General features: G+C 43.6%; 2 protein-coding genes across 6 annotated transcripts in view; one reads left to right on the top strand and one right to left on the bottom strand.

The window, feature by feature from the left end:
* Nucleotides 1–13,054, bottom strand: part of NEK11 (NIMA related kinase 11) — a 214,479-nt gene extending 201,425 nt beyond the window's left edge. For 4 of the 5 annotated variants that reach the window (XM_006117584.5, XM_006117582.5, XM_025181916.3 and 1 more), the window contains exon 1: nt 12,898–13,054. The gene's annotated coding sequence lies outside the window, so the exon portion shown is untranslated. Of the gene's footprint in view, nt 1–12,441; nt 12,484–12,897 lie in introns of all 5 variants that reach the window. The other variant, XM_089776601.1, reaches the window with a different exon arrangement.
* Nucleotides 13,055–13,283: 229 nt separating this feature from the next.
* Nucleotides 13,284–22,264, top strand: ASTE1 (asteroid structure-specific endonuclease 1). The gene is made up of 5 exons (XM_006117581.5): nt 13,284–14,082; nt 14,205–15,536; nt 17,457–17,667; nt 20,250–20,442; nt 21,756–22,264. The coding sequence occupies exons 2-5, from the start codon at nt 14,223–14,225 to the stop codon at nt 22,042–22,044; spliced, it is 2,007 nt and encodes a 668-aa protein (XP_006117643.3). The 5' UTR covers nt 13,284–14,082; nt 14,205–14,222; the 3' UTR covers nt 22,045–22,264.
* The last annotated feature ends 289 nt before the right edge of the window (nt 22,265–22,553 follow it).

Here is a 22,553-nt window from a genome sequence, read left to right on the forward strand (position 1 = left end):
TTCTCTGCCACCAACTCTCAAGCCCACTTCTGCTCCTAGCTAGCTACCACCTCACTAGGCGCTTAGCCTCTGCCACCCCCTTCACCTGCCCCCACTCAACCAGCTGCCGCCGGATCCCCAGCTGTCTGGGCTGCCACAGGCTCTGGTTCCTGTCCCACTTGCCACAGGCTGCCAGGAGCGGATATGGGGTTCTGGTCCCAGCCCCATGCTGCCAGCCCTTCTGGATGGCTCTCCTGCCAATTAGGCTACTGGGCTCTTAGGAGTATCTGTTGCCAAACCACAGAGTGTTGGTTTTCAGCGTTGTATCCTATATACAGGCAGTCCCCGGGTTACGTACAAGATAGGGACTGTAGGTTTGTTCTTAAGTTGAATTTGTATGTAAGTCGGAACTGGTACATATTGTAGGGGAAACTCTAGCCAAACATTTTTTTTAGTTTTGGATAGCATAGGGAAAGGTTAACTCCCCTCTAATGTTTGTTTTGCTGTCTGTTCCCTTGTTCAGAAGATTTCACATCTATTTCTGTCCCTGTTGTTGCATAAATTTCTGGTTTCGTCCCCTTGGAGGCTAGTCTGATTTACCCCAAGAAGAGAGTCACACTTTCAGGCTGGGTCCAACTCAAGTTTATTGGTTGCAACCAAGGTACGGCTAAGGAACTCAATGTTCAAAGCAGAGCCGACCCTGAGCGTAGGCTAAGCATCCTTTTTATACTTTCTTTAACTTTCTTATCTAACTTGGCACGTCTTGATTTGTTACCTTAGCTTCGTGTTGCCGCGTTATTGGTTAGCATATTTCAACTCTATTCCATTCAGTAACAACCACCAGTATAGCTTACTTAAGCAATAGCAATTAGCAAATTTCCCTAACTCAAGTAATACGTGTACTCCAGTCCTTGAGAAATGGGTCTAAACAGCTAGTTCCCCTTTTGACTACAGCTTCTAAAACATGCGCAATTAGCTAAATGATATGTGCTGTTTCAAGCTTAAGTAATGGAAGGGGGAAGAAGCACACATAGTCTTTACTATATTTTACTACAATTCCCTCCTCAAGATGCTTTCTTCGAATTATACTTAATCTGTTTCAGCCATTGCTAGTTTCCGGTAATGTACATTTCACGTTTTACAACTGACTACACAGTCCGCTGTACAAGAGCTATAAGACATGATGCTAGACAAGGCAATAAGCATAACATTATCATAACAAAACAGAACTAAACAGGAATGTGTACCAACATAGCACAATAAGATTCATGTTCATGTTCTTCTTACTAATTTTCAGTTTTAGTCTTTTTGTAGTCAGAAATCTTTGGGCTTTGGCGGTGTCCTAGAAGCTGAGTTTTCCTCTTTTTCTTTGCATGCAGGGGAGAGGTTACTAGCACATCACCCTGTAATATTTTATTTTGGTTCTTCTGGTATCCAACAGGTGGGAAAGCAGGACCAGAAGAGAGAGGCTTATCAGCAGTTGGGGTAGGATCATTTTGCAATGGGAAGCATTGGCCAACAGTCAGTTCTTGGCACTTCACAGCGCTGATGGACATAAGAGTCTTTATTCTCTGAGCCAAAAGCCAGCTAGCTCTTTTAGAACCAAGGTTATTTCCTAGGAATAAAGCAAACCGTAAAAACAATCCCACGCGGTTGCTTGATACCGGCCTTATCAAAGTGAGGCCTTTTTGGCATGTAGTTGCCAGGGGAACCAGGGTCACAGTAACTGCTGTAGCATATGCTTCTCAGGCTGACTTAATGATTTGAGTTTGTCAGTCCTCAGCAAGATACCATGGACTGCCTCAGTTTACTCCTATAGTTCTTTTCTCTTGACTTTGGGGTTCTTCTTAATCTACTAGGTTAAATACAACAATTTAAGGGGTTTTAATTTACTCTGGAAGTGCCGGTACAGCACTAACATTATTATAAATGTTAAAATCAAAACTCCTCACATAATTTGGCAAACACTATTCAAATCCATCCCCAAGATATTTCGTCGCCTTACAGGCACTGCCCATGATTATAGGTTTGACCTCTACTGCCTGGTTGAGTGCTGCAGAGATAGGTGTTTGGCATGGTCCACGGTGTTTCCCTATCTGTGTGTACCTCAGACGGCCAGCCCCGATATATCTTTGGGCATTGGCCACCAACTTCTTGATCTTTGCCTGCAGGGCCAGTAAACCCTCCTCTTGGTACTTACTTCCGCCGTGCCACTCAGCATCTCATGTGAGGTTATCTCCACTACCAAAGTGCGATAGAGCCACATTCTATTGACTATCAGGCCGCTTGATGAGGGACTGTTATGCACACAGATGGATATATAGAGGGGCAGGATGGAGTAATCTGTCTGGGTAGTCAAACACCAGTAGGTACCGTTCATTTGGACCAGCTCGATGTTCATTTGTTTCTCTGAGACAACCACATCAAACCTAGGCAGATTCATCATGATGTTAAATGGGCAGATACATAAAATTTCCTTATCAAATTGGGTGCAACAATCCCTGGGTATAGGGAGGCTCCCACACCTTCAGAATAAACAATGCTTCTTATTTTATCTATATGCCCCTGCTTTGGTACAGGCAGGGAGGTTATTATTCTGATCTGATCTGAGTGAGGAATCCCCAGAGAGGCCAAAAACAAATGGTTGTACTATACCCTATCCAGGTGGGCCTTTGGGTCCTCATGGATTCTTTCTTTCCCCACTCCCATGGGTAGGCACAGGGGAGATAATCTCCAGTCCAAACATCAGGTTAGGTCTAGTGAAGTAGACACAGAGCTGGACAGATCCTTCAAACTATTTAGGATCAATTGATTAGCTTGGCTGGTGTGTAGGCCTTCACGGGCACTGGATATTACTGCATTTTCAAGCCTGGATTCTCATACAATTTCTGGGCTGTGACATAAGTGTTGCTGACAGAGTTTCCAGGCTCAAACCAATCTGCGATGGTATCTGCTAAGCCTTGTCATTGCCTACTCAGGCATTTGCCAATTTGATTAGCCAGTCTAGCACACAGCTGGTCTGTACCAGTGTGGAACATCATCAAGGTAAAGATCAGTGACAGTTGTCCTGGTTCTGGGACAGGGGCCTGTTCAGGGCATGATGCACAATTGGGAGGCTCTATTTTGTCCTTAAAGTCCTGGTTGATGATATCTAAATGAGGGCAAGTTAGCAATGGCCATTAAAGCAAAATCAGTCTGGTGGGAAGGGGCTAGTACCCGTCTCCCATCCTTCTGTTCACGTGATGCACGCCTTGCTTTTTTCCAGTTCTTTTTGTTCACCTGTGGAGACATTGTTAACATTCTCCCAGCCTAAACAATTTTCTACTCACAACATTTGCAATACGTATTACAATTAAGACACACAAGACAAACTTGGACAGAACACAAACTCATTATGTCATGACACAGAACCATGGTATTTTGTTGTTGTTGTTTTTCTTCAACTGGCACCAGCGCTTTCTGATGATCTGAAAGACAAGAAAACATTTCTCCCCCCCCCATCGGGGTGGCCTATTATAACTTAAAATACTGCCTAAGATCTGTTAGGGGAACTGGTTACAGCTAGTTCCTTACCATTTTCATGTACGAGTGAGCTGCAACTTTCTGAGAACAAAAGCGCTTCATCGGTACTCGTGACCTTCCACTCCCTTGAATTACCTTAGAGTTGCTAGCCCTCTCCAACAGTGGCATGGCTCAGTTTCCCTCTTGTATTGCAGACTGGGCTTTTTTTTTAATCTTATGATCTGTCTTGATCCTGCTAAATGACTTTTCTTAATTACACAGATTTGTCTAGCATTAATTTGGTAAGGAAAGTGGGCTTTCCAATTAGCCCCCACGCCTCCTAATTCTTTTCAGTATAAGGTTTGTATAACGTCCAGGCTGCAGCAGTTGATCTATGCTGCTGACTCTGGGGTGGATCACTTGCTCATGCTCTGTAAGGAGATTTATGTTGCAGAATGTGTCTCCTTGTTAGGGCAGATTTAGTTTTTAGTGATTACATCTTCACATTCAATTTCTACTGGTTGACATTTGGGTGGCTTTTAAGTTACCTTCCCCCACGCCCTCGAACTAATTATAACGGCGTGTGAGGGAAAGGTTTTAACTTTTTTTTTTTCCCCTGGACGGCCCCTACTCATGTGTTGTGAAACATCCTTGGGTTGCCTGCGATTCCAGCCAGAGAGGCTGTCGTTATCTATTTGCTAAGAAGGGCTTGAGAATTTCCTGAAGTTGCTTGGATTCGATCCTTGCTCAAAGCTCGCACTCTCTTTTTAATCTCATAGCCTAAGAAGGTGACCTTTGGCTGGGGCTTTTTCTTGTGAGCCTTTATATCTCCTTTTTTCCTAGGGCATCCAACAGGGACTCCATTGCCCTTTTCTAGTTTTCTAAGTCTTTCTGCAATGTGATCTCAAAGACATGGGGGAGCTGATACAAAACCCTGGGGCAACACAGTCCACAACAACTGAGTTTTGTCATGGGTATGTGGGTCCTCCCACTCAAAGGCAAATAGTTTCTAACTGTCTTTATGCAAAAGGATAGAGAAGAAAGCATCTTTTAAATCTAACACTGAGAACACCTTTGCATCTGCCAGAACTTGTGTTAAAATGGTGTGTGGATTTGGGACCATAGGGTGATCCACAAGATCCTTCTTATTTACAGCCTTCAGGTCCCGCACTAATCTATACAAGGTGCCATCTGCTTTGCGTACTCCTAAAACCGGGGTGTTAAAGGGGGAAGAGCCCTGTTTCACCGGCAGCTGCACTACAATCCGATCACCACGGAAGAAAATTTCAGCCTGCAGCTTAGTTAGCATATCTCGCCCTAGTTAGGCAACTGGGCATGCAGATGAAACAACAAAGGCATGCTCCAGCATATTATCTCTAATCTTCGTGAGGAGGGGTTTACATACAGGTAGCTTGCTTCGCCTTCTTCCTTCCCCTCCTCATGTTGCTCCACCATGGGAGTTTTTCTACGCCTGCCTTGAGTCAGATCAACTTCACTACTAGAATCATTTAAAACCTTGGGGCACGCTCTCTTGCCTCCCGTGGCCTTAGTTTTTGCTATCATAACTCTACAAGCTCCTATACTACACTTCAGCAGCCACGCAGGTCGCCTCTGCATGTGATTCAACCAACAATTAATATTTGGGAACTAATCTCAGTGCCTACCTCGAGTAACAATACTATGCACAGAGGCAACTAGATTTACATTAAAAGACTCTGTATCTAGCCAGCCTATCCCAAAGATTGGCCACTCTAGCTGACAGAACTTGATTAAATAATCCTTTGTCATTTTAATCCCAAAATCACCCTTAAATTTACTGAAATTGCGCAACATGCATCCCAATGGGGTTACGGAGTTTTCTACCCGGGAGCGACCTGGACTCATGTCTATATATTTATTACACACACACACACACACACACACACACAGTCAACACGCTTTTACCACGGCTCCGTATGTCGATAGAATGACACCACACCAGCTTTTAGCGTCCGAACTCAGAGAGGGTCCAGCGCTTGGCTGCCTCACTAGAGACACCGGTGTGCCCTTGTGGAACCGTGACACTTAAGACAGGTCTATCAGACAGCAACAAATATAGACAAACAGGGGGCTTGGAGACTCGCTGGGTCACGAGGTTCGGCTGACCCCCCTTGCAATCAAGAAATCCTGGTCCTCGGGTTTCCCCTTGCAGGATTCTTGGGGCGGCTGGAGTCAGCTTAAGTCTCAGACCTGGTCAGCGACAGTCATTCTTACACACAAACTTTTAGTTTCACAATTTAGGTTTCTAACAAATCATTAATATCAAGAACAGAAGTACTCCTACTAAAAACAAAAGCAATCCCCTGGGGTTTTTCTAACTCCTCATAATTTCCCCACGCAACCCACTGGTTCGTGGTGTTCCTTCTGGGGCTTACAGAGGTTTTTACCATTTGGGTGCGACCCAATTCCACAATATTGTGTTCTTTCCAATGTTCAGACCTATGTGCTGAACGCAACGCCCCCGGGGGACAAACAAATACTCAGACCTCTGTGCTGAGTGCAAACTTACACATCAATATCTACAAGAACACAGGAATAGGTATACTCACTCCGTCTATACCCCGGCGCCTTCCTCTTTTCTTCGGACCTGACAGCCTCGTGTGACTCATTCAATAGAGACTCCTTTAACTTTCCGGATGTCCCGACTCACGCTTTCGGTGCCGTGACGGACTCAAACAGTCCGGTGCGCACTTCACGGTCACCTACGGCGAATCTTGTCGTCCGACTCCGGAGTAGTCCAAGGGGTGTCCCATCTGGGGTGCCAATTTGTTGCATAAATTTCTGGTTTCGTCCCCTTGGAGGCTAGTCTGATTTACCCCAAGAAGAGAGTCACACTTTCAGGCTGGGTCCAACTCAAGTTTATTGGTTGCAACCAAGGTACGGCTAAGGAACTCAATGTTCAAAGCAGAGCCGACCCTGAGCGTAGGCTAAGCATCCTTTTTATACTTTCTTTAACTTTCTTATCTAACTTGGCACGTCTTGATTTGTTACCTTAGCTTCGTGTTGCCGCGTTATTGGTTAGCATATTTCAACTCTATTCCATTCAGTAACAACCACCAGTATAGCTTACTTAAGCAATAGCAATTAGCAAATTTCCCTAACTCAAGTAATACGTGTACTCCAGTCCTTGAGAAATGGGTCTAAACAGCTAGTTCCCCTTTTTACTATAGCTTCTAAAACATGCACAATTAGCTAAATGATATGTGCTGTTTCAAGCTTAAGTAATGGAAGGGGGAAGTTACTACACTGTGACAAACTCAGGACTAAAGGAGTAACTCATCAAATACCAAACAGCTCTGCACCATGCTTTGAGCTAATAGCTTTATTTCCTTTTTTTGCTAACACAATGAGGCCAGCACTTTGTTTGTTTTGGTGGAGTCTTTGTTTGCCCAGGGAGCCCAGCATGTATAGGGGGAGGAGGGGCGGAGAGGCTGCTTTTGTCTGCTGTTCGGCAGCCTGTTGCTCAGGGGAGGGGGCAGCCTGTTGCTGGCAGGGGGGGAGGGGGGAGGCGTGCAGGATGCGAGGCCGCGGGGGGGGGGAGGGGGAGAGGCACTTTTCCTCTGCTCAGCAGCTCTGCGGGATCCCTGTCCCTGTGGCCAGCTGCTGCAGGCAGAGGCCAGTTGGAGCCGGCCGAAGAGGAGGAGGAGGTAGATTCTAGGACCCAGGTGGGGTTGCAACTTCTTTGGAGGATAGGGACATAATTCAAAATGACCTTAGCAAGTTAGAGAAATGGTCAGAGGTAAACAGGATGAGGTTTAATAAAGAGAAATGCAAAGTGCTCCACTTAGGAAGGAACAATCAGTTCCATACATACAAGATGGGAGCGACTGTCTAGGAAGGAGCATGGCGGAAAGGGATCTAGGGGTCATAGTGGACCACAAGTTGAATATGAGCCAACAGTGTGATGCTGTTGCAAAAAAAGCAAATATGATTCTAGGTTGTATCAACAGGTGTGTTGTAAGCAAAACTCGTGAAGTCATTCTGCCGCTCTACTCTGCACTAGTTAGGCCTCAGCTGGAGTACTGTGTCCAGTTCTGGGCGCCACATTTCAAGAAAGATGTGGAGAAATTGGAAAGGGTACAGAGAAGAGCGACAAGAATTATTAAAGGTTTAGAGAACATGACCTATGAAGCCAGGCTTCATGAACTGGGCTTGTTTAGTTTGGAAAAAAGAAGATTAAGGGGGGACATGATAGCGGTTTTCAAATATCTAAAAGGGTGTCACAAGGAGGAAGGCGAAAATTTGTTCCTCTTGGTTTCTGAGGACAGGACAAGGAGTAATGGGCTTAAAGTGCAGCAGGGGAGGTTTAGATTGGACATTAGGAAAAAATTCCTAACTGTCAGGGTGGTCAAATATTGGAATAAATTGCCAAGGGAGGTGGTGGAATCTCCCTCTCTGGAGATATTTAAGAACAGGTTAGATAGACATCTGTCAGGGATGGTGTAGACGGAGCTTGATCCTGCCTTGAGGGCGGGGGGCTGGACTCGATGACCTCTCGAGGTCCCTTCCAGTCCTATTATTCTATGATTCTATGATTCTAGGTGAGCGAGCCCCGGGGACGCTGCTGCGCTCCAGGAGCCCGGCATGTATAGAGGGGAGGAGGGGCAGAGAGGCTGCTTTTGTCTGTTCGGCAGCCTGTTGCTCAGGGGAGGGGGCAGCCTGTTGCTGGCAGGGGGAGGCACTTTTCCTCTGCCCGGCAGCTCTGCGGGACCCCAGTCGGAGCCGGCCCGAGGAGGAGGAGGATCCTAGGACCCAGGTGAGCGAGCCCCGGGAATGCTGCTGCGCATGTGCGGGAGTTGCCTCACCCAGTTCGTATCTAGGGATCCGACGTAAGTCGGATCCACGTAAGTCGGGGACTGCCTGTATCTATTTTAATGCCCCTCTCTCTCTCTCTCTCTCTCTCTCTCTCTCTCTCTCTCTCTCTCACACACACACACACACACACTTAAGGTTTGTACGTTACTCTTTCATAACATACAGTGCTGTCACTTTTTTAAAATATAAGTTCATTTTAAAAGTTAATAATATATACTGGAATGTTAGTTTTGGGGCTTACCAGTACTACTTTCAGAAGATCCATTACACAGCTCAAAGCCTATATTTGGCCATTTGTTCCAGCATAAGTATGTGTACATAAGCAGGGGAATCACATACCAACATCACAGTGTAGACATAGCCATAGGTACCTGTATATCCCCCATTATGAGCATGGTGCCTAGTGAATAGAGCACTGGCCTGGGAATCAGGAGATTTGGTTTTATTCCTTATTCTACTGTCCACCTGCTGGGTGACCACTGGCAAGCCACCACACCCTCACTTTCCCATGTAAAATAGAGACAATTATAATTACCTTCAATGTAAAATGCTTTGAGATTCATATGTGAAAAGGGCTATACAAAATTATTTTAACAATATCCTTATGAAATACTAAAGTGCAACATGATACCCGCTTATAGTCAAGCATGGTCTAGGGGTCTGCACACAGGACTGAGACCTACAAACAACTTCGTTATAACTGTGTTAACTCCTTCAATGGCTTTGGTCTACAGACTCTACCTCTGTTTCCCCATTTGTAAAATTAACTAATAACATTCTTACACCTATTTCCCTCAGGACTGAGGATTAATTAACATATTTAAAGATCTTTTCCCTTTAAAATGAACTGTAAAATCAGGGAGTCAGGAAGCAACCAGCACCATGAAACTGTCAGTTGCACCTGGTCCACTATATAGACACTGCTACCCTGCAACAGTGCTGGTATTATCCACTCCTTAGATGAATGTGTTTTGTAAGCTGCTGTGAAAAACAAACAATAAGCTTCAAAATGTTGATACTGTCAAAGTTGTGACAAACTAACAATGAACTAAAATGAACCTAATAAACCATCTTGTTAGTCTTTAAAGTGCTGCATAGTCCTGTCTTTTGTTTCAGCAAGAACAGACTAACACAGCTATTACTATTAACAATGAACTAGATATTCAAAGTTGACTTACCAGCCCTAGCTCACACTTGGTGGCTCTCTCTCATTTCTCCCTACAACTATTCTGTAAAAAGGCAAAAATTCAAGACAGATGCCCAGATTCTGGACCACGTTTACAAAAACCCCTAGCATTTCACTAGAATAAGAGAAGCACAGAACCTTCCTGACACACCCTCAGTATTGGGCAGCGCAGGATGCAGCAACACTTGGGACAGAAAGGGGAATGTCCAAAATTCTTTATAAAGCAGCATTCAGACGGCCCCTGGAACTGTTCTAATTTATGTCAGAAAGCACACACCATTTATATGTTGCATGTCTGAGGATGAATTAGAATAAAGTTTCAACCTTAGATTTGAATGTCCTGGCTTCCCATTCAGGCACTCATACTATAGGCTCAGATTATTTCTGTGGTATCTAAGATTTGTTCATTAGGCTCAGATTATTTCTGTGGTATCTAAGATTTGTTCATTTTGTATCTCCTTTTTACATAATCTAAACAGACTATAAAAGAATCACAGTGCATGGTGCGTGCACAGAGAGATATAGGACTGAAAGTTATTAATGCATTTTCATAAAACTATACATGGCCTCTATGGAGTATTGACTTGCTTCCCATCACCAAATCCCAGTCACCTCTGGAAAAGGCAATGGTTCACAACACACTAAACAATGGAATGAAATCTCTCTGAAAAGTGCTATGTAAAGTGGTCTATTAAGGGTTGTTCCCAAAGACCCAGCAACAGTTAAGTTTCCTAGAACTCAGTTTATCTTCCTCAAGGAAATACAGAGAAATTAACCTGCCAGGATTTGAATATACAACCTTATAGGGTGTCCCTAAACTTTGACAGAGTACAGTAAAACCTGCCACGAGCACTAGAGTTAGCAAAAGGGGTCTCTTGAAAGACATAATCTCTCTTCAAAGGTTTGCACAGCAGTAGGGATGTAAAGACTCCTAAAATAGTAACCATGTCTCTCTGTCCTGCCTGCCTCTTCCACCTCCCTCCCCAGTGCTCAGGAGCTGGGGCTGCTGCACCACGGCCTCGCCCCACCGCACCCCACCCCAGGGGCCGGAGGGAGAAAGTGGGCCCAGGCAAGGCCTCAGCCTGGTCCCCTTTCTCCCCCACCTGTCAGGGGAAGTGAGCTGTGGCTTGTGATGCTTGGCCTGGGCCCCACCCCCAGTGGCCCGGAGGGGAGAGAGCTGGAGTCGGCCTACCCTGGGCCCTGCCCGATGGCCTGGGGGGCGGCCAGGGCAGGCCAAGGCTACCACACCCCAGTCTGGCCCTCCCGGACAGCCCAGGGGAGAGCCAAGAATGACTACCACCAGAGAGAGGGGTTGGCGGGCATAGCAAGCAGGGGGCACAGCCCCCCCTCGTAACTGATTAAAATTAAATCAGTTACACCCGCGGTGTTCAACATGCTAGCCACTAGCCACATGTGGCTATTTGACCAGTTGAGTATGGCTGGTCAGCTTGAACAATGCAGCTATTTGGTCGACTGAGTGTGGTTAATTTGCTATAGCAGTAGCCACTATATTGGCAACTGCTTCAGAACTGGTTGGACACCATGAGGTTACACAGTTAAACGAGACCAGTTGGCTGCTGACCCCATGGGCTTCCAATGCTGCCAGCCCCATGGGCTGCAGAGTTTAACTGTTAACCAGAACTGATAAGAATCAGCTTATCAGTTAACCAATTAAACTTTTACTTCCCTATATAGAAGAGTGCCATAGTGTTCTGTGGCCTCTGCAAGTAGTCCCTTGTGACAGGTGATCTCTCTTCAGAGATTCTCTAACACTAGATCTACATTATAGCTTATGGTAGCATACTTTATGTTGCTCAGAGTGGTAAATATACCACACACACACACTCTCCATGTAACATAAATGATACCAATATAAGAATAGATGTAGACATTAGGATGTCAGCAAAACTGCTCTTTCTTAGATAGCTAATGCCATTCTTGGAAACTGTAGTAATTAAGCCAACAGGAGTGCTCATTCCAATTAGCTTAGAGTAACCACATCACATATCTTAAAGCAGAGTAGCTGCATCAGTGTAGCTGTGCTAGTGCATATGTGCCTTAAGGCAGGTTTTACTGTACTTCCTGGTTATACAGCCAAACAAATAATTAGATTTGGTGGCTAGGTTATGTTTTCATGACAATTTTGCAAACCAGGCAAACAGCATTGCCCAATAGCAGAATTTCATTTGCTCATAACAAGGCTTAGATTCAATTCAGTGCTTATTGTTTTACCATTTTGATGGATATTATCCAATGTTTATTTTAAAGTATTTTTATTGTCACCGATTTACATTTTCTCAGGTGTGCCAAATTATAGGATTTAATCAATTTTTTGAGTTTTAGCTATTTAAATGTTCATAATTGTGGGAAATTATTGTCTGGTTGTGCAATAATTATTTAATGACAGTAGACAATGACATTCAAAATATTAAACCTTAAAACAATTAAAACACAGATTCTCAGTATTACATGTCAACATTTATAAAATTGACAGTTTTATTTTAAACTATGTTCTCAACCGACATTTCTCACTTTGCCTAGCTGTAAATTTCTATTATTGGAGTTTCATGAGTTTGTTATACATGACTTGACATTTATCAACAGAAATCTAATCCTTCCATGCCTAGTTAAAACAGTCTTTTTAATGATTAAGGGTACAGACTATCTTCCATATGCAGAGAGATTAAATAGACTGGGACTATTCCGCTTGGAAAAACAGATGACTGGAGGCAGGGAGGGGCACAGACCAGGTATAATGGAGCTCTGTAAAATCATAAAGGTAGAGAAAGTGAATGGGGAAGGTGTTATTTATCTCTTCACATAACACAAGAATCAGGGGTCACTCAATAAAACTGATAAGCCTATTAATTGCTTAAAAGTAAAACAGTGATATAACTTCACAGTCAACCTGTGCAACTCACTGGTGGCAGATGTTACGAAAACCACAACTATAAATGATCCATCTAAATAAAAAAAAAGAATTAGATAAGTGCACAGGCAATAGCTCCATCAGTGGCTGTTAGCAAGACAAGCGGGGTCACAACTCCACACCCTGGAACCACCTAAGCCTCTGACTGCTCCGTGCAGCTGGCAATGTACAGCAGAGGGCGGCTCACTCAACAATTGCCTGCTGGGCTCGCTCCCGCTGAAGCACCTGCCACTGGCCGCCGTCCAAGGGCAGGATCCGGGGCTAGACGGACCAGGGGGTTCTTCTCTTCACCCCCCTTTGCACGATGCCCGCCCGCAGCGCCCTCTGACGGGATGGGGCTCGGCACTGCCGGGTGCTGCCCCCGGGACTCCTGCCGAGCGAGCCCGGGGCTCTGGCGTGCGGGGGGGAGCGGGGCCACGCTGAGCACATGGCAGTCACGTCTATTTACCTTCTCCACCCCCAGGCCCAGAGGAGGAGAGGGGGGGTCCCGGGGCTCCCACCCCAGCCGGTAGCTGCGCGCACGGCCCGCTCCACCCTCCCGCTCGCTCCTCTCTTGGGCAGGGTCCTCTCTTCCCCTCCTTCCTCCCGCCCCCCGCCATTTGTTTGGGACTGGTCTCCTAGAAACGCCGCACTTCCCGACGGGATACAGAGCCCAGCCCCGAGAGAACCCGAGCAGGCCGGTCACGTGGGCCGCCTGGAAGCAGACGTTAGTATGACGCACCGATGAGCGACGCCACAGCGACGCGCGACGGTTGGCGTAGTAACACGAGATGTAACGTCCGGGCCTCCTCCCCGGAAGTGGCCGCTGTTTGCTGGGCCACGAAGGGAGCGGAACTGGCTTCCTCCTCCCCCCCTCCGGCTGTGGCAGCGACGGGTCCTTCCTACGGAGCGCGCAGAGGGGCGGGGCTTTTCGTCCGCCGCTGGCATCTCCCTGAGGGGGCGGGGCAGCTGTTTTCCCCCCTCCCCCGGTGTCTTCGCTGGGGTGGGGTGCACCCGCGGGGATGGGGGTGCGGGGCGGATCGGGGCAGCCAACGTCGCGGCCCAGCAGCAGGAGAACGGGGCCGCCGCGCTGCTGTCAGGCCATTTAGAGACCCCCCCCCTCCCCTCTTCCCCCACAGGCAACCCCGAGCCGGGGCCGTGTGCAGCGCTGCCCGAGCCCTGCCGAGACCGTTCCTGGTGAAACGTTGTAACCGCTTCCCGGAGGCTGTAGAATGGGGGCGGGGTGAGGAGACGGTCCCTGCAGTTGAGTGACAGGTTTAGTGCTACAGAAGCTACATGAGGCGCAACAAATCACCAAAACCAGTTGCGCGCCCTATGGGCCAGCTCAGACCTTTCCATGGAGCTAGCGCGTACGTGGGGGAATCACTGAATGCGACTACACAGACAGGCCAGAGAGTAGAAGTGACAGCAGTTCCCTTTCCAGTGGTGTAAATTTCAATGGCCATGGATGGCGCTAGAAAAGGCCCTTCACATAGTTAGTGCTCTGTCATGTGGCTGAGGTCGTTTAATTCTAGCAGCTGTACTTCAAAACAATTTGACCTGTCGGGAAAAAGCTACAGGTGACCAGTTTAATTCCTTTTTCCCGAGGAAAAGTTTCATAACAGCCACTTTTGGACTCAAATGTAGCACTGAGGTAAGTTGACAAGGTGCGTGTGGGGGTTTTTTTTTTGTTTTTTTTTTAGCTGATCGTCAGGCGAGGGCTAAATTTTGTGCACTTGTACTTAAAAATTAATGTTTTTATTTGTTTTACTACAGCTGTTACCTGCTACCATTATGGGTATCCATGGATTAATGAGCTATGTGGGAGAGCACAAGCAGTTCTTCACTGATCTGCAATTAAGGAATACAAAAATAATCATCGATGGAAATAATTTGTTTCATCGGCTTTATTTTGAATCAAATCTAGACCTCCAACATGGAGGAGATTACGATTCTTTTACAGATATTGTACACAAGTTTTTTGAAACTCTGTCTGTATGCAAAATATACCCATATGTTTTGTTAGATGGGGGATGTGACTTGTCGGATAAGAAGTTTGCAACATTAAAGGAAAGAGCCAGGGATAAAATCCAAGTAGCATATTCTATTTCTAGAGGTGGTGGTGGAAGTGTGCTACCCCTGCTCACCAGAGAGGTGTTCAAGCAAGTCTTGACCAAATTAGAAGTGCCTTTTGTTCAGTGCTTCTCCGAAGCAGATAAGGATATTGTGTCATTAGCTAATCACTGGAATTGTCCTGTATTAACATTAGACAGTGACTTCTGTATTTTTGATCTAAAAGCTGGATATTGCCCTCTGAATTACTTTCAGTGGAGAAACCTTTGTACTTGTGAAAGCACTCTAGAGTGCTACATTCCAGCTCGATGCTTCTTTTTAGAAAGACTATGCAGCCACTTCAGTCATATGAACAAAGCCCTTCTTCCTCTCTTTGCTGTGATGAATGGTAATGATTACATTAATCTGCCAGCTTTGGAGACGTTCTTCAGCAAGGTGCGCTTGCCGGTTGGAGGCTCTGGTTGGAAGGGGAGGAAGCATATCCGCATTCATGGACTTCTAAACTGGTTGTCTCGTTTTGCTGACCCCACAGAGGCTATAGACAACGTACTGAAATATCTTAAAAAGCATGAAAGAGAAGAAATAAGGGAGCTTCTGTACTCATCCATGGAGGATTATGGACAGTCTGATGTGAATCTTGAGGACTTTTTTCAGAATGGAAATTATGAATCTGAGGTGGCCAGGAAATTAGAATTGCCACAATGGATGCTTGAGGCTTTGGCAAAAGGTAATTTGTCTCCATTCATTAGTGATGCCCTTATATTAAGAAGAACAATCCTTCATGTCCAGGTGGAGAACATGCAGAGACCTAGTGCTCACACAGTTGCCCTGCCCATTCGTCAAATCATCTATGGGCTACTTCTGAATACCTCTCAAAATGATGATGTTACTTCCCCAAGTAAACAATCAAACAAGCTCCCAGTTGTCCGAGAATTTGACAGAGTCCAAAAGACACTTAAAAAATCTTTTGTTCCAACAACAGTGCTGCCTCTGGATTTTTGTAAAGACCATCACCCTTTGGCCACATTAACTCAGGTATGGTTGTAAGAAAAGATATGCTGGATACCCATCAGTGTTTTAATAGGGGAAAATAACTGGAGTGTTAATATAGTCAATTTGCTATCAGATATAGTAATTACCAGGAGCAGTCTTACAGAAGTCACTTGTAGTAAGCACTATATGTAATAAGTGTAGGATCATTGACTTTGGTTTGCAGCATTTAGAGATGTTAGTTATGTATTTAACTTTTTAAAAAAACCTCTCACGTCATAGGTGGAGGCGATAAAGGCCTATATTTAATTTTGCCTAAAACTTTCCATTATAACCCTGTTTTCATTAACATACAATTTTGACAAACCATTTAGGCCCAACATTTCAGATCAGAAACCCTTTTTGCATGAGAAGTAATCCTTGATTGAGGGTTTTTTGTCCTCATGAAATAGAGTCTGGGTTTGATCAAGGTACATACTTCAGAAAATGTCACAAGCTATATTGACTATATACGGAAGAGGCTTTCTGCTAAAATCTAATTCACCTGCACTGTGTAAATTCCAGCCCCCCAGCTGTGTGTGCCATCTGCAGTGAACATGGCAACCATATTGGATAAGACCAAAGGTCCATCTAGCCCAGTATCCTGTCTTCCAACAGCGGCCAATGCCAGGTGCCCCAAAGGGAATGAATGAAGAGGTAATCAAGTGATCCATCCCCTGTTGCCACCATCTCAACCTATCCTGGGTAATAGCAATTGATGGACTGATCCTATATGAATTTATCTCGTTTTTTGAACCCTGTTAAAGTCCTGGCTTTCACAATATCCTTTGGCAGGGAGTTCCACAGGTTGACAGGACCTGTTGTGTGACTGAGTATACTTTGAGCTGTGTAAAGCTTCCTACATGGCTGCAAACAGTAATTGGACAAAGCAGCACCTGAAGAAAATATTTTAGGCTGGAGAAAGTTTGTTGGGCTGGGACCTAGAAGGAAACAGTTCTAGTCTCAGGTCTTCTGTTGACTCAAGGTGGCAGTCCTATGTGTTTCAGGATTATTGATCAAAACCTCATTATCCCTACTTCAAGGGGAAGGAAAATTATCCTCATCCTTTTTTAAAGGGTACATAATTGTAAGGTTGTACAAGGTCACTTCAGGGATAGCTGGGAATAGAATCTACAACCAGTACTATAGAACCAAGTCTCATCTGCAGCCTGTTCCTTCTTTTAGGATATGCCAGATCTGTTTGGCCACGCTGTATATAGTAACAGTAATTCCCAACTTTTAAGCACTTGACTCTGCAACTGCAATCTTTCAGTTAAGTTTTTTGTTTTTTTTATATATATGCGCACATGCACAGTTTGCGCCAGTGTTACTGTAATGGCTTTGGATTTTAAGCAAGTTTCATTTACTAAATTTATGAATCCATATTTTCACATACCTGTGTTGAGAGTTCAAACAGTAATAACTACAGTTCTCTGCCAAAGTCTGGGTAGAAGATTCCACTGGGAGTATAGATCAATGCTATGGATTGTTAGGTGTGTGATAGCACAAGTTTACAGGGTGTGGTACAGAGCTAGCCCTTGAAATGCAGGTGATGTAGACAAGACAGTCTGCCAAGATAGGAGGAGGAGGTTTCAAATTAATAGTAAGGGGTAGGTTTTCATTGTGCTCAGTTCTCAGCTCCATTTAAGTATCTAAGCACACTTCCAAAAATCTAGTGTGCTGGCCATTTGTTAGATTAAATCATCATTCCAAATTCTTTAAAAATAATCTGTTGAAGTTCTAAAGTCACTTTCATTAGTTCAGTATTTGAGGTTTGGTATATTTTGGAGGAAAAGGTAGCAGCTATCTTAGCATTAATACAGGAGTCATTTGCCTTGAGGTGGATATGGCATGTGTTGGACTTCTTTTTCAGCAAAATAAAGCCAGACCTCATCACCGTCTATCCAAATTACCACTTTTTGGCAGGTGTCCAGATCAAATCGACTAGAACTTCTGTTGGAGACATTAAGAGTAAAAGACAGCATCCTACAACCCTGCCCCAGTTCCTTGAGGCTCCCTGTCGCTGTAACCTGCTTCTGGACATATTACTCAGAACCCAAAGTGAAATTGCATCATTTACAGGCTTTACTCCTAGGAATGGTATTTGGGGAATTGCACAGGACAACAAGTAGCCCAGGTAGGTCTCTAAAGAATTAAATTTTGACATGTTTCTTATATGCAAATCTGTATTCCAGCCCGTTTCCCATTAATGGTGATCTAGACTATGTCCTCAGCACTCAATTTATACACTGGTGAAGATTAGAGTTTGGACTGATGGAGTTGAAGTTATGCTCTTGACTTCTATTCCCAACCTGCTTTGTCTTTAGGAATGACAAACTTATCTGACCCTCACTTGCCCATCTTCAAAGGGGTAAAAATCCATATGTATCTTGTGCAGTGGTGTTGGCAGGATTACTATAAGTTTGAAAATATTTTGCACTTTTAACATACAGGCAACGAATGTTGATACAACTTTTGATATTACTTAGAAATGAACTTTTACTGAACTCATTTTGTACTTACAGGAGACATTATGTGCAAGCCTAACAGTGCTTTCTAATTCAAATCTGGGTCAATAAGGAAGCTTTAAAGTAAAGCTATTACCTCTCTTTTTCTGCTAGAACTTCATACTTTCAGGAAGGGAAAAATACTAATAGACATTTGGCCAAAGAATGTCAGTATTAGTAAAAATACATAAAATCCTGAACTGAACTATCTAAAGGGCTAAATCCAAGAGTAAGAACACTCATGCTGGCAACAGTTAGGCATTGAGGTTCTAGTTCAGATTATAAACTAAGACAGACATAGTCCACGTGTACACTTATACATGAACCTCTGTGCTCTGGGTATCCCTAATCTGGGAACACCCATGGTATAGTCCCTAGCAGGCTGAGGAGAAAGTGGATTTGCACGCTGCTGCTCCCCCTTGCCACCAGATGAAGGAACAGCAGCATAAAGACTTGCTTCCCCTGAGACTCTTGCAGCAGGGAACCAGTGGGGAACATGGAGACACGTACCCCCAGGAGCGGGGTGCCCGGTACATGCCCATCCCACATCCCCCTCATGCCCAGACTCTGCAGCACCCTTCCTGACAAGACAAATTCTTTAATACAGGGTTTTAATACAGGACTGTTTCCCAGGGTTGCCAAATTAAAGACATTTAACAGCTTCAGAGAGGTAGCAGAGTTAGTCTGTAACAGGAAAAACTTTAAAAACAAATAGTCTAGTAGCACCTTAAAGACTAAAAAAACATGTAGATGGCATCATGAGCTTTTGTGAGCACAGTCTACTTCTTCAGATGACAGGAGTGTTAGAAGTCCAGATCCAAGATAAGGGGGAGGAGGGGAAAGGGAAAGGAGAGAAAAAAAGAAGGGGAAGAAGAAGAGACACAGTGGCTGTGTCTAGACTGGCAAGTTTTTCCGCAAAATCAGATGATTTTGCGGAAAAACTTGCCACCTGTCTACACTGGCCACTTGAATTTCCACAAGAACACTGACTCATGTAAGATCATCAGTGTTCTTGCGGAAATACTGTGCTGCTCCCGTTCGGGCAAAAGCCCTCTTGCGCAAATCATTTGCGCAAGAGAGCCAGTGTAAACAGCACAGTACTGTTTTCTGCAAAAAAGCCCCGATCGCGAAAATGTCGATTGGGGCTTTTTTGAGGAAAGCCGTGTCTAGATTGGCCATGGACGCTTTTCCGCAAAAAGTGCTTTTGCGGAAAAGCATCCTGCCAATCTAGACGTGCTTTTCTGAAAATGCTTTTAACGGAAAACTTTTCAGTTAAAAGCATTTTCAGAAAATCATGGCAGTGTAGACGTAGCCAGTGAGTAGATAAGTTTCAAAGGGGTAGCTGACTTAGTCTGTAACAGGAAAGATATTCAAGCGTAGTGTTTGGCACAACAGGATTCTGATCTCTACTTGGGCACTCTAGGCAACACTTCAGTTCTGCTATTAATCTTCATTTTTAAAGTCAGCCTTAACTATAGTCTAACAAGAAACCAGAACATGCAGGATTAATGTTAAAACTATAATTAACTTGGCCTGTTTTGACTGGGTATTTCATCACAGGTGGCATGCTCAAGAATCCGCTATAATCTTTACACATACAAAATGAGGCTTAGAAGATGATTGCTTCTTTATGATTGAACCTACTGGAAATGTTAAATTTACAATAGGATTTGTATAAAATTAGTGAGCAATAATTAGTACTTTGGGATTAAATCCTGTTTAAGGTCTTCCCCCCAAAACATGAGGGGAAATCCTATCTTAAAATGGCAAAAGTAGCAAGATTTAAGTGTTTGAAATCTTTAGGAGTGTGGGGAAAAGTTTGTAGGTAACATAAGATGCCACACAGATTTAGGAGGAATTCATGATAGTCTAGAAGGAAGAAAGATTTCTGGACTACAGCAGTGGTACAGGCAATTCTCAGCTGCTTATTAACTTGGCCCAAAGTAGAAAATAACTGAAGATCCCAGTTGGCTCACAAGACGTGCAGGTGTGTGCACACCTAGCTAACATATACCCAAAACAGCAAATGGATTGAATACTTCTGTTTCTGATTCAGCCACTTAAACAGTAACAGAAAACACATTACTTCAGATACTTCCTGGTATAGTGTTTAGGAGGTTCATAGGCACCAATGATTATACATATACTAGCTATTCTTTGTAAAGGAGAATGCATGAGAACTCTAGAAATACTCTGTTCTTGTCTAATCTAGATCCTGAAGTTTTCCACAGCAAAGATGATAAAATGCTCTATGACCAATTTCTAAAATGGAAAGAAAAGCATTTTCAGAAGTTACTGGATTTAGACACAGCCCACGCTTTCTGCCAGTGGCAATGCTGCCTACAGATGGGATTGTATCTAAACCAGCTACTCTCGACTCCTCTCCCTGAACCAGACCTAACTCGGTAAGAACCTGTAATAGACCTACCTTCATCACAAGGTACTTCAATAATGAAGCACCCTCACATTGTGTTTTGTATTATACTTGTGCTTCTGCATTGTGAGCTCCTTGGATAAGGGAGCTTTTAAATTTGGTATTCATATTCTGTTGTATAGCTGTACACACTGGCACTTCACAAATGGTAACTGCTTCTGTTTCAGCAAAAAAGTTTTTGGCAATTACATATAAAATGTCAAAAATGTTTTGAACCCAGTTATAATTAAAATATTACCCTTAATGCTTTAGTACATACTGTGACTTAATTCAGGTAATGTGTAAAATTGGAAAATTCAGGCCTGATCTTGCACACCCTTTGAGGCCAATGAAATGATTCATGTGAGGAAGTCAAACTAAGGTAATGACTAAAGTACATAAATATATATGCTTCATACATGTGACATATCTAGGAGGTTGCATAATGTAGACTTGTACCAAGGAAGGGTAAGGTCCAGTAATTTGAAAACATGAAAAACAAATTTCAGTGTATCTGGAAATCACTGACATTATGATCCAAAGCATTTTCACTTGTGCAGAATTTTCCCTTTTTAAACTTTTTATTAAAGATTCTCACACTTAAGTATGATTTATATGTAAGAGCTGTCTTTTCAGTATTAAATCTGATTTCAAATGTCAGCCAGTAGGTGCAAGTCTTATGGAAGGTTAAAATGCACTTTATTTAAATTCAGTGCTCAGATATTCAAGGTGCTGTTAAAGCAGTTTCTCTCCCTTGGACAAATTAGTTCTGCACTTGTTACTTGTATGTCTAAAGCCCTTCTTTCCACTGCCTTCATGCCTAGCCCTGTAACAGTGTAATCATGCTGCACTCCTGTCTCTGAAGTGAAAAAAAACATGATGGATCATGCTTTGAAGATACACATTGTCCCCTAATTCCCAGCAACTAGTATTTACTAAAGTAATTATTTTTCTTCTGAGTAAACCCAAAACAAAAAAAGTTAAACTGAATTGACACCTGAAAGTTTTTTGGTTTTATTTTAACCTGATGGTTCTAAAAACCAAAACACACTAAGAAATATTTCTAGGTAAATATACCTAGAGACAGGCTGGATTTGAAATTCTCATCAAGATGCTTTTGTGATTATTTCTTTAACAGGCTTTTATTTAAAGAGTTAATAATCACTGATTGTACATTAGAGGTACATAACTGAGTAGCATAAACCACAAATAAGACTGCAGTTTTTTTGTTTTTTTTTTTACACTAAACAGTGTAGTTTTGCTAGCTATAGTTAAGATTCTAAATTTAATCTTTCCTTTGGGCAGGCTTTATTGTGGAAACCTTGTGCACAGATTATGTCAAGAGCTTAAATCAGCACATGCAGCAGAGACTCTGCTCATCTCCTCTCCAAAGATGAGCCAGCTTTATTGTGATCTGCTTCATGCAGTAAAGTCAACTGTACCTCAAGACTTCTTCCAGGAGACAACCACAAAGACCAAGTCCCGCAAAGAAAAAAATAAGCAAGCACAGACTACCAGACAGCATGCTACATTGGAAGCTCAGCTATTGTGTGATGTTAACAATAGGTTTGCATCACTAATGGTGGAAGACTGAAAGCAGCACACACGGTATTCAAATCATTGTGCCTTGGGAATTGATCAAGTGAAGTGTGTGAACTGCGTAAGAACTTAACTGACCCTTTCACAAAAGTTGATCCACATGGATACAGTGGTTTTTTTCTATGATAATGTTATTGGATACTATCTGAACTTTCAAAAAATTGTCAGAAGATGTCATTGGAAAAAAAAGAAACAAGGTTTGCAGTTAAGGTAAATCAGTAAGACTTCTCTCCCCCAACTGTAGAACAAAATAGCTACTACCTCAAAAACCCTTTTAACAGTGGAAGGTTTTTTTTTCCCCCCAGAGAAGCATATTTACCTAAATTATATTTAGTAGTAATTAATGAGGATCATGAAATTCTGTGTAGGTTTAATTTGGGGTAGAGGATGAGAGAACAGCTTTGATTTACAAGAGAAAACCTAGGTTAAGTAAATATTTATGCATATAGGTTTGACAGTCTTAATGATTGTTTCTGACATACTCCTACAATGCAACAGCTAGTA

This window comes from Pelodiscus sinensis, chromosome 2, assembly GCF_052426305.1.
Source record: "Pelodiscus sinensis isolate ZL-2025 chromosome 2, ASM5242630v1, whole genome shotgun sequence".
Lineage (NCBI taxonomy): Eukaryota > Metazoa > Chordata > Testudines > Trionychidae > Pelodiscus > Pelodiscus sinensis.

What these genes read in the sequence shown, in the direction of transcription:
- ASTE1 (XM_006117581.5), top strand. Translation starts at nt 14,223, where the DNA reads ATGGGTATCCATGGATTAATGAGCTATGTGGGAGAGCACAAGCAGTTC. An exon ending in CTTTGGCCACATTAACTCAG is followed by an intron (nt 15,537 to 17,456) that starts GTATGGTTGTAA and finishes ACTTTTTGGCAG; the next exon opens with GTGTCCAGATCAAATCGACT. An exon ending in CCTGAACCAGACCTAACTCG is followed by an intron (nt 20,443 to 21,755) that starts GTAAGAACCTGT and finishes TCCTTTGGGCAG; the next exon opens with GCTTTATTGTGGAAACCTTG.